This window comes from Dipodomys merriami, unplaced genomic scaffold (genome assembly GCF_024711535.1).
Source record: "Dipodomys merriami isolate MVZ:Mamm:240054 unplaced genomic scaffold, mDipMer1.0.p SCAF_4, whole genome shotgun sequence".
Lineage (NCBI taxonomy): Eukaryota > Metazoa > Chordata > Mammalia > Rodentia > Heteromyidae > Dipodomys > Dipodomys merriami.
The window spans coordinates 22,493,499-22,510,314 of NW_027205603.1; the positions used below are offsets into that span (position 1 = coordinate 22,493,499).

Sequence of the window (16,816 nt, forward strand, 5' to 3'; positions counted from 1 at the left end):
TTATTCTGGATGTGTTAGTAACTGCCTATCACAATGCTTCCTGATTTCTTGCTATCTACCTCTTGGCATGTGCCCTTTTATTTTCCTGTAACTCCCTTAAGAAAGCTCTGGGACAATCTGAACATGTAAAAGTGGAGGTTGGGAAGATATTTTTGGTTTAATCATGTCTGTGAATTAAGCTCATTCCTTACCCCATGGTGTTATTAAAAGATTATGAGGTGCCAGGTGCTGGTAGCTGAAGCCTATAATCCTAAGTATGCAGGAGGCTGAGATCTGAGAATTGTGGTTTGAAGCCAGCCTGGGCAACAAAGTTCCTGAGACTCTGTTCTCCAGTAAGCCACTCAGAAAAAGCTGGAAGTGGTCCTGTGGCTCAAGTGGTTGAGCACTGGCCTTGAGCAAAAGAATATCAGAGAGTGCCCAGGTCCTGATTTCAAGCCCCAGGATAGGCAAAAAAAAAAAAAAAAAAAAAATTGAGGTAACAGTGAATGGGCATATTCTTCAGTCTCCCCAGAAGAATCAGCAATTCTAAAGGTCATACATGTTTAAACATATGAAAATGTTTTTTCAGTCAGTCTGCATTCATTTACATGGGCATGCCAAATGTTGACTATCCCATCATCATTTCTCTTTTTTGATAGTATAATCAATTCTCCTGGATGACTCACATACAAGTTTCTCAAGTTCTTTCCCTTCTGTGGATCACTTACTATTCTTTTGCTGAACCTCATACAATACTAGGAAACAATTGAGACTTGATTTTTCCATTCACCCTTTGGTTTTTATTCAAGTAGTCATACAAAGAAGTTGCCATTTAACAAAACAGTTTATGAATACAATGCATCTTGATCAATGTCATTCCTTTCAACATTTTTTACCCATTCCACCCCTACTCCACCCCTTCCCCTACTCTTGTAATTTTGTAGGATATACATTGTATTCTCCTATCCTTGAGGATGAAAAGTTGGAAATGATCACCAAATTCACTAAAACATTATATACAGCCTATAAAATGCATATATTAAAAACATATTTTGGTTCTCATGTTTTATTAGATGTTCCTAATCTTTTTTCTTGTTTGTTTTAAGCAAGTCATTGGAAAATGATGACAATTTATGAACACTATGCAGTATCATGATGTATGTACATATTCATCTTTATGTACAAAGTATAGAAAAAACATTGTTTTAGCACATTTACAAAATGAATAGACAAAAGTTCTATAAATTAAAGCTACAACCACACATGTGTCCAGTCTGCTGTGTGGTTCTGGTGACAGTGTTTACAGTTCAATATGTGCAAAGTGGCAATAGTTCTCTTGCAGGGTTGTTGGGCATTTTTGAAAGGCTATGAAGCTGAACTCTGCTCTGCTTGCTCCTATTGAGCATGGTCTCAAGTGTCATGAGCTGATCTAATGCACCAATCACAGAGCTAACCTAAAACCCCTAACACTACTCTTTACCCAAGACAGAAACATAACATTGCCTGTGATGTATAGTCAAGCAGGAGCAGTCTATGGTGTGTTTGCTTCATTGCTTTTGAGGCTGAAGGAAGGTAGAATATGATGAAAAGAGGCTTGTGGTGGATCAAAGATGTTCACTTCATGGCAGTGAGGGAATCAAAGGGAATAAAGGAAGACCTCCATCACTACCTTCCCTTCAAGGGCTCATCCCCAAAGGACTTAACTTCTTTCTGATTTACCCAACTTTTAAAAGTTTCTGCCAAATACAAATAGTGATACCAGCTGGTGACCCACGTCTTCAACATGTGAGAAGTGTGTCATTCTTTTGGGTGTGGGATGTTTTCTTCTGGTGTTTTTGTTTTTTGTTCACGTGAGACTTCCACAGAAGCTAAATTCATAATTTAGTAACATTTAATTTTGTTAGTCTTGCCTGGGATTTCCTAACCCCTCCTCCCAAAATGGTAGAGCACTGGCCTTGAGCTGAAGGGCTGAGGGACAGTGCCCAGGCCCAGAGTTCAGGCCCCAGAACCGGAAAAGAAAGAAAGAAAGAAAGAAAGAAAGAAAGAAAGAAAGAAAGAAAGAAAGAAAGAAAGAAAGAAAGAAAGAAAGAAAGAAAGAAAGAAAGAAAGAAAGAGAGAAAGAAGAAAGAAAGAAAGAAAGAAAGAAAGAGAGAAAGAGAAGAAAGAGAGAAAGAGAGAAAGAGAGAAAGAAGAGAAAGAAAGAAAGAGAGAGAGAGAGAAGAAGAGAGAGAGAGAGAGAAGAAAGAAAGAAAGAAAGAAAGAAAGAAAGAAAGAAAGAAGAAGAAAGAAAGGAAAGGAAGGAAGGAAGGAAAGGAAGGAAAGGAAAGGAAGGAAGGAAGCAAGCAAGCAAGGAAGGAAGGAAGGAAGGAAGGAAGGAAGGAAGGAAGGAAGGAAGGAAGGAAGGAAGGAAGGAAGGAAGGAAAGAAAGAAAGAAAGATGAAAAGAAAAATCTGCAATACAAAGGAGCCATGACGTTCAACAACATAAATGTCATAATAATCAGACTCTGGAACCATTCCAGACTGAAGAAGACTAAAGACACAAGACATTGGATAATGGTATCATGGGTTGTGACAATCTCTCATCTTGGATTTTATTAAATTGTAACATATGTTACTGAGATAAATGGCAAAATTTAAATAAATTTTTAGGTTAAATAATAATTAATATTAATTTCCTGATTTCTTTCACTACATTATCATGTCAGATAATTCCTTATTTTAAGAATACATGAGCCAGTTGCCAGTAGCTCATGCCTGTGATCTTAGCTACTCAGGAGGCTGAGATCTGAGGATCATGGTTCAAAGCCAGCCAGAGCAGGAAAGTCTGTGAGACTCTTATCTCCAAAAAAACCACCAGAAAACCAGAAGTGGCACTGTGGCTCAAGTGGTAGAGCGCTTGCCTTGAGCTAAAGAGCTCAAGGACAGCACCCAGTCCCAGAGTTCAAGCCCCATGACCGACAGGAAAAAATATACATGAATTGAGCCAGAAATTTTTTAAAAAGGAAATAATTTAGCCAGGCACTAGTGTCTCACACCTATAATCCTAGCTAATCCAGAGGCTGACCCATGAGAATTATGGTATGAAGGCAGGCAAGATAAGAAAATCCATGAGATTCTTATCTCCAATCAATCAGCAAAAAGGCAGAAATAGAAATAGAAGTGTAATTCAAGTAGTGGAGGACCATGCTTGAGTCTTTTGAGAGCATGAGGTTATGAGACTAGCACTAGAACCAGCATGCATAAATACACACACAAACACACACACACACACACACACACACACACACACACACACAATTTAGGAATAAATGCAAGGATTTAGGCATAGCCTTTGCATCTCCAAGTAATAAATTGATTAGACTTATTTTCGAAAGTAAGGAAGAGAATAATAAAAATGCAATAAAATATTGACATATGTGAAATGGTGTCCAAGAATATATTGTGGCATTCTGACGAATTTTCTACAGTGGTCTAAAAATATCAAGAGAATATTTCCAATAAAATATATTTTAAAAATAATAGAAAGGCTATAGAGATATAGAGATATAGAATTTTGTTTTTTTTGTTGTTGTTGTTTTTTGTTTTGTCGACCATGGATCTTGAACTCTGGGCCCAGGTGCTGTCCCTCAGCTCTTCAGCTCAAGGCGAGTGCTCAACCACTTGAGCCACAGCGCCACTTCTGGTTTTCTGGTGGTGGTATTGGAGATAAGAGTCTCATGAACTTTCCTGCCTGGTCTGGCTTTGAACTGCGATCCTCAGATCTCAGCCTCCTGAGTAGTTAGGGTTACAGGCGTGAGCCACCAGCACTAGCTTAGGTATAATTTTTGCTTGGAAAGTTTGCCTAGCAAGTATAAGGATGTTGGTTTCATTCCCAGTATCACAAATACAGTAATAATGAATTGATATTAATAAATTATAGCCAATATCTAATCTCTGTACTATTGAGAAGTATAATGTGTAATCTCAGAGTTTGTTTTGCCACCGATCCAGTCTTTCAAGTGAGCTTATTATGTTTCATCAAAATAATTCTGATGAAATTTATGTAGCTTGTGAATTTCTTGTTATCCAATAAATTGACATTGTGGAAAAACACAAATGTGTCTATCTCTATTTCTAACACAGCTTACTCATGACACCTTGCTACTATGGTGAAAAACTATGGTAGAGACATGGCTTAAGTATAGAGCAACAGCAGAGCAAGCAAGCCCATCAAGCAATCTAAGCAAGCAGGAGGTCCTAAGTTTCAAACCCAAGTATGGCGCCAGTGCAAAAAAAAATCTATTTATATCTATATATTATGAAAAGAATTAGAAAATACAAATAATACTTCAGTAAGATAATATTTATTTCCATTCAAATATTGGTATGTTGGCTATGTTGGAACTGATTTAATAGCTAGCATTGGATAGTTTGGGTGTGCAAAACTTCATAATACCGGATGACACTTGCAGATCCATTTATAGATTACTTATTGAAGCAAAGAAATCATTGTAAGTCTTTGGTTTTCATTATACATAGGAAATATAAGAGTATTTTCCTTTCAATATATGATATACATATATGATTAAATGTGATATATATGCAGTCCAACAAACAAAATTTTAACTATGATAAATACACTTATTCTTTAAGATATCTGCAAATTCTTGTCATTCTCCCTAAGGTAGATATTGAGGTGACATTTCAGTCATTCATGAGAAGTTTCCAAGTACCTAGAATCAAGTTCAGCAGTAGCTAGAAATTAAAAGTAAGAATTAGACTCTATAAATCAAAGATCCCACAATCAGTAATAATTACATTAAAATAATTACATTCTGTGTCTCAAAGATAAGTCAATAAGTCAGTAAAAATACCTAGAAATTTGGGCTTGTTAATAAAAAAGAATATATATCACTTCAGTGCAACATAGGGTTAAATATGATTTACCCATACTTCCCCATCAATTTATTTTTTTATCATGTCCAAGTGCCAAAAATTCAGTTTTCCATAATTCATTTATTTACTCAACAATCATGTGCTAAAGATATAATTCCTCAACAATTATATCCTATAATCCCAAAACTGATTAAAGGCAATGTACACACAGAAACAGACATTTGGGACACGTCTAACACAGGCCACTGTCTGAACACACAGAAGGGACATACATGCCAGTGTAGTATTTGTATTTTAGATTCTGTGATGGGGGTAATAGATAAGTTAACAACTGAGGAATAAGAAGAAAGTACACCACAGAACTGGGAAGAAGGAAATAAAAACACCTAAAGTGAGACAGGACACTTGTGTGATTAAAAGTAGTCCAAGTTAGCTAAGCTAGAGCAAATGGACAGAGGCAAGAAATGAGACTAAATAACTTGAAAATAACTTGAAAATATTTAGGGATGTTTAGTCCATGTTAAGGAATTTGGAACTTTTCTGAGGGGAAGGGGTAAGCTAATGATATAGTAAAAGAGAGACTTAAAATGACACAGTTTGAACTACCATTGCTTGACTATGTATTATTACATGATCTGGTTTTTTGTCATCATCTTGGCAGAGAAATTATGATATACATGATTTCTATGAATAATTTAAAACTGCAGGTGGATAGTTGCATAGGAATGGTAAGGTGAACTGTGTGCCAAAAAATAATAAAGAATTGGGAGATTTTTCTCACTACAGAACATGAACAAATGAAAAAGAAATGTATTTTGCTTTAGAAATGTCCACATTCTACATTTTTACTCCATCTATATATATGAAAACATTTCATTTAGAATCTGTTAAACATTTTACTCATTTTATTTAAAAAACTATGAAGCTACAATTAATACATCAATTTAACCACATACCTTCTAATTGTCTACTGCTCTATTTTGCCAACTTCCTCTGCCTCTGAAATAAGTTAAATGTATTTAAAACTTTTAAATTTAAAAAGATACATTACCATTTGAATTACAGATCACTTAGTAAATATGGGCTTTTAATTAACGTTGAAGTGATGAGACTTAACTTGAATATTGTTTCAACTCTTTAAAATTTGATACTATATAGGAAAATGTGTGCTGCTTTATATTAATATGATTAAAGGGCTATGAATATTAATCAGTTAATATATATTGTTTCAGATGTTGTTATGTTAATTCAAACATTAAATAATTCTATAGATTCACTCAATCCATTATTTTGTGATTCCCAGCCCAACTAGTTGCTTATAAATTTTTTATCATTTTTTCACTTAATACATTTTTTCATAAATTGAATTTTCCATTCTGAATCTTCAGAAAGTTAAAATTTTTCAGCAGAGTATTGTACATGCTTGTAATCATGACTACTTACCAGGCAGAGCTAAGAAGATCATAGTCAAAGCCAACAGAGACAAAAGTATAAAACCCAATCAAAAGCAAATTAGGCAATAAAGGGCTGGGGCTTGGGCTCAAATGGTAGAGTATTTGATTAGTAAGTGCAGATCCCTGAGTTCAATACTCAGTTTATCCAAGCAAAAAGGAGATTAAAAATTGAACATACATCATTACATTTCATAACCAAATCTTAGGCACATGAATGAATTGCTGCTGTCATATGGCACATAAAATACTACTGAATAAAGATTTTAAGTATTCTCTAGATCAGAATGGCAAAAACTTTTACTAAGATGAACACAGAAACTGTTAAAGGACAAATGTAGGTTTATATTTAACTTTTCCTAGGACTGACCTTGTAAAATGACTACTTTGCACAGATCTTTTCTGCTCTTCCTTCAGCAAATATTTTCTACTGGCAGCTTCTAGCTCTTCCTCAGTACTAGGATAATTGCAAAAGACAAATATTTAGTAGCTCATTGTTACCTAGGCTACTCCTAAATAATTTATTTTTTAATGCCACATGTCAAAACAGAATTTAAGATTAAACAGCCATAAGCCTGAAAATACATCAAAGCATACCTCCTGTGCAAATTACAGGTTAAAAAAAATTTTAAAGCATCTGCCTCCAGAAGGATTTTGAACTAACAAGACCTGCAAACAAACTAGTAGGAAAAAAATCGTTTTCTGTATCACATGTCCTATCAGATGGTACTGGTCTTTCTAAGATGCCTCTACTAGTAATGTTTCTGAGGCTGTCAGTAGAAATAATTGTATAACTAGAGTAAAACTATGGGAGATAATAGATATGTTAACTCTCATAATTCTTATAATAGTCATTTCACTATATGTCAATATATTAAAACATCACATTGTACTATAAAGATATAGATAGGAATATGGGTGTATATAAATACAAACAGATTTATTGATATAAATGTATATAGATAAATGGACTAAATTATAGATGTTTATATCTATATGTACATATGTAAACATGTATACATGAAATTTGTAAGTATATATATATGTATATATGGGATTTAAAATAAAACAAGATAGAAAATAAAATGATGGCATTTACTAAAACAATAAGGGATTTAAACAAACATCCCCTGCAGACATTTTCAAATGCTTATTTTCACACATGTGTTCATTCCACCCATAAGCTGTTAAATTAACCAGCTAGTGTTCAGGAATACTTCAGAGTAGAAATTTTTAGGGATGAAGGAAAAAGCTGATTTGGTAATCAATAAAAAAAAAATCTTAGGACAATTAGCTTTTCTTATCATTACCAAGATATCTGAATTGGTACATACCCTTTTTTCTTCTACACACTTCCTCACACTGATTAAAGTATTATGATTATTAATGGCAATGATTATTTATTGTTATCATTATTATATGCAGTATTAGGGTTTCAATTAAGAGCTAAACACTTGCTAAGACAGTGCACTGTTACTGACCCATGACTCCAGCCATGTGGTCTGTTGCTTGGTTTTTAAAATAGTCTTATTTTCTGCCACATGACAAGACTGAGATCACATATTTTAGACTTTCTGTAGTTGGGATCACGTGTATACACTATTACATCAAAGTTCCCTCCACTAAGACAGAGTCTCATGAATTTTTCTTCCAAACCTCGCTGACATTGACTTTCTCTCAATCTCAGACTACCATGTAGCTTGGAGTGTCAGGCACATCCCATTACAATAGATCATGGGTCAATTTTTCTACCAAATGGACCTCAATCTGTGAATCTCCTGTTCTCAATTAGCTAGGATTACATACTTGAACCCTGATGCCCAGCCAATAAGGAATTGCTCTTTACCACTTAACAAATACTATTTTTTATCACTTTTCTTAATTCTTGCATTAATGTAACCCAGTACCTCAAATATTCCTATTTGTAGCATAAGAAAAAAATAAACAGGACAAGTTTCATTCCAAGAAAATGTCAGTAGTAATACCAAAATCTCCAATAAAGGAAAGTTCATTCCATTAATTTGCCCTATAGTATGCTACGAGTACTTGACCATTTGGGTTTACATTGCATCTTCCAAAAAAATAGCTTCATTTGTTAATATTTACATTTAAGGAAATGATAATGAAAACTTTGTATCGATATAACTATTTTAACTTAAAAGACTTTTAATTTAAAAGTCACTGAGCCAGGGATGGTTCATGCCTATAATCCTAGCTACTCACAAAGCTTAGATCTGAGGATCTGAGGTTCAAAGCCAGCCCAGGCAGGTGAGACGCTCATCTCCACTTAAGCACCCAAAAAGCCAGAAATGGCACTGCCCTTCAAAATGTTAGAGTACTAGCTTGAAGCACAAAGGCTCAGGGACAGCACCCAGGCCATGAGTTCAAGGCCCTGGACCAGCACACACATGCACACACACAAAGAAAATCACTGAAAATCTGATTCGGTGAGCCTTAAAAAATAAAAGAGAAAGAATATACACTTCCTAACTAACATTATAAGTGTAAGTTCATTTCCAAACATTATTTTCCAAAATTATATAGCTTTCATATGCCACCAATCTCACTAAACTGTTTCAGCCAAATTATGAGTTAAAAATAAATGGATATATCCAGTTCTTTTTTAGTTCATGATGTAACTTACTTCTTTAGCTCACTTAACAGTGATTTTATAGTTTTTACTTCTTCTGTGAATAGTTGATTATATTTTTTCACTTCACTCTTAATGAACTGGCTTTCAGCTTTCATTTTAAAAAGTTCAATTTCCAGATCCTTTAGACTGAGTATCATCTCACTTATTGTTGAATCATTATTACAGTCGCTTAACTGCTTTAAATTTTCATGATCTTCGATTTGTTTCTAGAGCAAGTTCAAAAAAAATTGTTTTTTTAAAAACTAACTCCCTTTACAAGTAATTAATGTTAAAATGTGAGAAAAATAATTACATATGAATTTATTTAAGTTTGAGTCGTTGATTCATAGAACAATGTGAAATATGGGAAACAAGATGCTGCAGGTTAAAATATTTATTACCAAAAAGAAAAAAATACTGAGCCAGGTGCTGGTAACTCATCTATAATCCTAAACTACTCAGGAGACTGCGATCAGAGTTTCACCGTTCAAAGCCAGCCCGGGCAGAAAAGCCCAGGAGATTATCCCCAACAAATTACCCCAAAAAAGCCAGAAGTGATGTTGTGGCTCAAGTGGTAGAGTGATAACCTTGAGCAAAGGAACCTCAGGGATAGTGTGTTCAAGCCCCTGCGTTCAAGCCGCTGCACCACCTCCCCCCCCAAAAAAAAAGAAGCTGAATCATTTCCTTGTCTTTCAGTGAGATTGGAGTTTCAATGGTGCCCCTCATATATGTTGTGCCAATGCTCTGCCACTGAGCTACAACATAAGGTTTGAATTAACTTAGGCTACTACTGATGTCATCAGGAAATCCACAGAATAACAGCATTAGGTCATTTTATTTTTAGAATTTAAGCAATGTAACTCAAGAAATGCCATATAATTGTACCTACCATATATTCTTGAATAAGATTTTTGAAGTTCAGGAAATGCTCTTCTAAATCCTCTTGATTCCTCTCTAAGTGCTCCCATTCCTTTTGAATGCTTTTTATGGACAATATATCCTGCTCTACACATTGAATATTTTCTTTCAGATGAGGATATTTACTAGATGTATTGTCCAGTTTTTCTTTTACATCACTGATCTACATGAATGCAATATGGTTTGGTAATAAAGAATATAGACTGAGAATTGTTTAACATAAAACCATGTATAAATCAGTTGCAATAAATAAGAATCTATAATGAATTTTTAAATGTGCTGTATTGAAATACTTTGAAATTTAACAAAGTTTAAATTAATAGTGATTACTAATTTATTTGTTTTACACTTGTCATCTTTGTCACAAAGCACCTGGATTGGCTTCATGTAGTAAGTTTGCAAAATGATTCTAAACCACATCTTAGTGGGGAGTCTCTCACCCCTTAATATTTAAGCCTCATAATTTCTCAAGCTTCAAGGATATGGTTTTCAGTCATTTATGTCTGCATCAACAAAAGCCTCCAGAAAAAAAAATGCCTTTGAAGTTGAGAGCTCTAATTAACGAATCTTGTTAAGTATTTATTCTAAAGTGATTATTCTGACATTAATATACTTCAGAGTCATGAATTTAGAATCAGAATTACTTAGGAATGGCAAGTAATGAATTGAAGTGCAGGTGTGGGTCAAGTGGTAGAACACCAGTCTTGAGTAAAAAATCCAAGTTAAACCTGGATGTTCTGGCTTTCAAGAAAAAGCGCTGGCACAAAAATTAAAAGGGCTGTGGGTATAGCTCAAGAGGCTGAGCACCTGCCTAGTAAGTGTGAGGCCCTGAGTTCAATTTGCTGTATCGCCAAAAGAGAAATATTTGTATTTTAAGAGAGAGGAGGGACAATGATAGAAGGGAAAATATTGATCAAGATGCATTGTTTTCATAAATTGATATGTTGAACCGAAACCCTTTTACAACTAAAGATAATTAAAAAATTAAATAGTATTATAATTTTGAGACATTATAAGTCCTATAAACTGGCCTTACTATTTGATTTCTAGTGAACAGAAATCTGTGAAAGACTACAGATTCTATCAAAAAGGCTCATGATACCTAAACACTTCAGAAACAAAAAGAAATAAAACCAGCCATCAATATAAACGGCTTTTCAATATATCAAGAATGAGTAAGCTGAGAAGGAAATCAGGAGAAAAAAAAATCCTTGCACAATAGCTCCCAAAACAATAAATATGTATAAACTTATCGAAGAAAACAAAAGCCCTCTGCAATGAAAACTACAAATCCGTGAAAAACAAACGGAAGGCGGGGTGCCGGTGGTTCACGCCTGTAATTCTAACTACTCGGAAGGATGAGATCTGAGGATCACGGTTTGAAGCGAGCCAGGGCAGGAAAGTCCTTGAGACTCTTATCTCCAATTAACCACAGAGAAAGGGGGAGCGGCGCTGTGGCTCAAGGGGTCCAGCGCGAGCCTTGAGCACAGAGAGGCTCGGGGACAGAGCCCAGGCCCTGAGTTCAAGCACAAGGACCAGCAAAAAAAAAAAAAAAAAAGTTTCTAGCAAAGGCGCAAACACAAGGCTCAGGACTCAGAGTGCAGCACAAGCAGGAGCGAAAGTGGGGAACGGTGATCACGGGGTCCTGCCAGCATCCCGACTTTCCCCGCACCCTTGCTCCTGTCACCGGCCCTTACAGGCCTCCCCACTGCCTCGCCAGCGGCCTCGCCATCCAGGCGCCTGGAGAACTTCCCTGCGCCGGTGGAGACCTCGGGGCCCACTCTGCAACCTGCTGGCCCTCGCCCTGCCAGCATGGCACGGCCGGCAGGACCGCATGCGCCATCGCCTGAAGTGGCTGCAGCCTAGCCAGACCCTCGAGCGCTACCAGGGGAGCTTATGCCTGGCTGCTGGCTGTGCTACCAGGGCATGCACATGGAGGTGTGGCAGGGCCTCCCGCCTGGGCCCAAGTCCACCCCTCCCCGGCCCGGCCCTGCCCTCTGTGGGCCACTTGTACCCACAGGACCTCCCCCTCTCTCACCACCCGCAATACCTCCAGCATTTCGTATCCGGGTTCCTCCAGGAGCCCACAGCCTGGACACACACTTCTCAGATAGTGGTATGTACCCCCACCCCAAGGCTACAGGACAGGGGGCCCAGGAGTAGCAGGAAAGCCCCAGAAGCTTCTAGAGATGTGTTGGCCGAAGAGGAAATACTTCACTTTCTCTGGGCCATACCTGGGATGTTCCTCATGAAGGCAGGGATAGGCAGCCCTGTTTGGAATTCACAGAACTCGGTACTGAAGAACCGGACAGGACTCTGGTAGCTGGGCAGAGCCTTTGGAATCACCCCCACTGTTGACTGGAGGGCACAAGTTAAGGAACTATAGGGGAGTCTGAGATGTGGGGGAGCCCTATTCTGTGTCACCATAATAACCCCATGCTGGCCCAGAGGGAGAAGCCTGGACAAAATTTTCCACACTTTCCTCTCTTGAGCCCTACATCTGGAGTCTTCCTTCCAATAAAACAAATACAAGTTAAAAAAAAAAACGTATACATAGCAAAAACATCATTAAAGCCAAGAGATAACCCATGGAATGTGAGAAAATCTTGACCAGGTATTCAACAAATAAAAGAGTTTTACATATATATGTCCACGCATAAATATATAAAGACCTAAAAAAATCTGAACATTTAAAGAACAAATAATTCAGTTAATGAATGGACAAGGATTTTAAGCAGCAGAAGAAATACAAATAGCTAATACATGAAGAAATGTTCCATATCTTAAAACTACAGAGTGGCAATCATCATGGAAACAAACACAAACAAATTCTTGTATGTATACATTGTTGGTGTGATTGTAAATTAGAGAGTGGCCACTGCAGAAATCATTGTGGAGGTTCTAAAAAAACAAAAATAGACCATCATTATGACCTTGTCATGCCACAATTGGACATATGTCTGAAGGAGGGTACAATTCAACATATAAGAATAATAGTTGCTAGGAATTCCAGCACTATATTGAATTGCAAGAGCAATAATGCAAGAGAAAGACATAAAGGGGATCTAAATAGGAAAGGAAGAAGTAAAATTATCTGTATTTACAGGTGACATATTTCTATATTTAAAACTCCTAGAGACTCCCTCAAGTGACTAAAGCTGACTAAAAATTTTGGCAAAGCATCAAGGTATAAAATCAATCCTGTATGCCAGCAAGAAGATTTCAGCTGAAATCAGAAAAGCAACCCTATTTGCAATAGTTTCAAAAAGTAAAATAAAGCACCTAGGAAATTAACCTAACTAAGGATATAAAGAACCTCTACAATACTATACAAATTTGAAAAAGGAAATCGAAGAAGACATAAAGCAGAGAGACTTTCCATGGTCCTGGATTGGCAGGATAAATATTGTGAAAATAGCAATGCTACCCAAAACACTACAATATCCATCAAAATCCCAGCATCATTCTTCACTAAGACAGAGAAGCAATCCAAAATTTCATATAAAACCACAAAATGCCCCAAATCACAAAGGCAATACTGAGAAGAAAAAGTCATACTGGAGGTCTATTAAAACCAAATTTCAACCTCTACTACAGAGCTATAATAATGGTACTGGCACAAAAGCAGGCTTGAGGACCAATGGAAAGAATACAAAGACACCCACAGACCTACAGCCATCTAATATTCAATAAGGGATCCAAAAACATAGGCTGGAAGAAAGACAGCCTCTTCAACAAACAGTGCTAGAAAAACTGGTTATACATATGCAGAAAACTGAAAAAGGATCCCTATCTATCACCTTGCACCAGTATTAATTCAAAATGAATCAAAGACCTCAATATAAGACCTGAAACCATGAAGCTATTACAGAAAGGAGTAGGAGAAATATTTAGACTACTTGGCACAGTTAAGAAGTATGTGAATATAGATACAGAAGCACAGCAAATGAAAGAAAGACTTGAGAAACAGGATTGCATCCAACTAAAACTTTGTTGCACAGCAAAGGACAGAGTTAACAAGCTAAAAAGCCTAAAGAAAAGGAAATTTTTGCCAGCTGTACATCAGATAATGCCTGATATCCAGAATATACAAAGTTTAAAAACTAAATACTCAAAGCATCAACAACCCAATTAATAAAGGAGCTGATGATCTAAATAGAGACTTCTCAGAAGTAAAAATGGCCTATAGACACATGAACAAATGCTCAGTACCTCTGGCCATAGAGGAAATACAAGTCAAAACAACATTGAGATTCCACTTTACTGCAGTTAGGTTGGCCACCATCAATAATACAAACGATAACAGATGCTGGCCTGGATATGGACAAAAAAGAACCCTAATATACTGTTGGTGGGAATGTAAACTTGTTTAATCACTCTAGAAAGCAGTATAAACATAGAATTACACTATATTCCAGAAATCCCACTCTTAGACATTTATCCAAAAGATATGTTGTCAGACACATTATACTTATATACTGTTTTGTAGAAAGGGAACTTCTTTGTACAACTACTTAAAGATATACTCATAAAAAATGTAAAAACATATTTTAGATTGAAAATTGGCTACTAAATTCCTATCCTTTCCCACTCAATCAGAGTATCACTTTTGTTTCATGAAAAAAAAAAAAGAAAAGAAAAGAAAAGTAAAACATGGGGGCAGGGGGTGCGGCAAAACAAAAGATAACAAACAGTAAAGCCACCAGCACAACCATGTTCACTACAGCACTATTCACAATAGCCAAGGTATGGAATTAGTCCAGATGCCACTTAATGGATGAATGGATTTAGAAATGTGCAGAAAATGTTGGCAGAATGTCCATAAGAGTCAACAGGCTCAGAGAATGTTTCATGAAAAGTACATTGTGAGCCAAGTTAAAAAATCAGAAAGGACAGTACCACCAAAAGCTGAGAGACAATGAAAACAGCCCTATTAATTCAAAGGATAAAATTCATTGGCAGAAAAAATACAATAAATTTACCTTATTTGTGGATATATTAAACATATTTCAAGCCAAGATCCATCAAAAATAAATAGAAATAAAAGTAAAATTACAGCTGGGCACCAGTGGTTCACACCTATAATCTTAACAACAATGCTGAGATCTCATGATTGCAGGTCAAAATCAGTTCAATCAGGGAACTACATGAGACTTATCTCCAATAAACTATAAGAAGAAGGAGAGAAGTAAAGAGAAAGAAAAAGAAAGAGAATGGGAAAAAGGGAGGAAGGGAGGGAGGGAGGGAGGAAGGAAGGAAGGAAGGAAGGAAGGAAGGAAGGAAGGAAGGAAGGAAGGAAGGAAGGAAGGAAGGAAGGAAAGAAGGAAGGAAGGAAGGAAGGAAGGAAGGAAGGAAGGAAGGAAGGAAGAAAGAAAGGAAGAAAGGAAAGAAGTGGAGCTGTGCCTCAAGTGGTGGAGCACTAGACTCCAGTTTAAAAGCTCAGGGACAGAGACCTAGTCCTGAGTTCAACCCCCAGGACCCACAAAAAAATAAAAATAAATTTCCCAAACAACATTAAATTCCTGCTCTTGCATAACACAGCTCAGCTGATGTGGAGAAGTTGCCATCATCAGTGATGTTGAAATCTTTGTGGAATCTGCTGTTACCTTGTACTTAATTTTATGAAAATGTCTCCCCAAATGCAATTGGTGCCCCCAAAACAAAGTAAGAGTTATGACAATCCTCCTAAACTAATTTGCACATTGTTTTTAAGTGATAAGTTGAAATGTTTAGGTTTGTTGAAAAATGTATTTGTTGAGGAAAAGCTGGGCATCATTTTGGAAAAAGTGAATCAAACATACAAGATACAGTCTAAACTATATACTTCCAAAGCAATGCATTTTTTATCTATTAGCTTGGATCTATACATCTTTATATACCAAAAGACAATTCTTTCTTTTTTTTTTTGAAGAAGCAGGGTTTGAACTCAGCTCCACAGAGTTGTTCAGTTTTCTTGCTCAGCTGTTTTTATCCCACTTAAGCCATGACATTAGCCTGTATATTTATTGGCTATTTTCAGGATGAAATCTATCAGATTTTTCTGATCTGGCTCACTACAAATATTAGCTATCCATCTCTCAGCTTTCTGAATAGCCAGAATTATGAGCATGAGTCACTTGTGCTGTCCCAAAGGTCTCTTTTCTATGTTATAAATAAATGTTCATGGAAGTGCATATAACTTAGAAGTTGTCAGCTGTTGACAACTATCTACTGGAATATCATTCAATAGAAGAAATGAAAGATGGATAGTTGCTACTACACAAATAAACCCCCAAAATCATAACACTAAGAGAAACAAATCATGAAAGACTAAATATAAATTCATGTTTATATAAACAATACATACTAAGAAACGAGATAGAGAAAAATATTTTGGTAGTTTTCTTGGCCTGGGAAAATGAAGGATTTGGGGTGGCTGCTGGATAAGGGTTTAGAAATTCTCCTCAGGATGATAAAACTTTCTAAGTGTAACAGTGTGGTCCACAACTGTGACTACACTAAGAGGTGTTGCATTTTGCACCTTAAATGTATGAACTCTGTGGCATATCCAAGTCATCTCAATTTTAAAAATGCAAAGACAAGCTGGGTGCTGGTAACTAATATCCATAATCTTAGCTATTTGGGAAGTAAAAATCTGAGGACAGGTCCTTATCTCCAATAAAACAGCAATATACTGGAAGTGGACATGTGGCTCAAGTGACAGTAACCTGTGTGAAAAAGCCAAACAAGCTTGAAACCCTGAAATCAAGTCCCTGTACTGGCACAACAAATATTCTAGAATTTAAATAATGGTCTCCTTTCTGAATATAAATAATATATGTTATAATAATATAAATAATATACATATTATAATATAAATAATATACATATTATAATAATATTTTTTGTTTTTTTTGTACTGTTTAAAGTAAAAAGGAAATTTCCAGTTTTTCAAATATTTTGAAAATTAAGATTTGCAA

The 16,816-nt window shown here is 36.1% G+C and overlaps 1 protein-coding gene across 4 annotated transcripts in view; it reads right to left on the reverse strand.

The window, feature by feature from the left end:
* Positions 1-4,341: 4,341 nt before the first annotated feature.
* LOC138806220 (POTE ankyrin domain family member A-like) overlaps positions 4,342-16,816 on the reverse strand; it is an 87,371-nt gene continuing 74,896 nt past the window's right edge. For all 4 annotated transcript variants that reach the window (XM_069991755.1, XM_069991757.1, XM_069991756.1 and 1 more), the window contains 5 exons: positions 9,829-10,020; positions 8,952-9,166; positions 6,678-6,764; positions 5,813-5,855; positions 4,342-4,715 (listed from right to left, as the gene is read on the reverse strand). In XM_069991755.1, the coding sequence (XP_069847856.1) occupies positions 5,816-5,855; positions 6,678-6,764; positions 8,952-9,166; positions 9,829-10,020 (534 nt within the window). In that variant the 3' untranslated portion in view covers positions 4,342-4,715; positions 5,813-5,815. The remainder of the gene's footprint in view (positions 4,716-5,812; positions 5,856-6,677; positions 6,765-8,951; positions 9,167-9,828; positions 10,021-16,816) is intronic.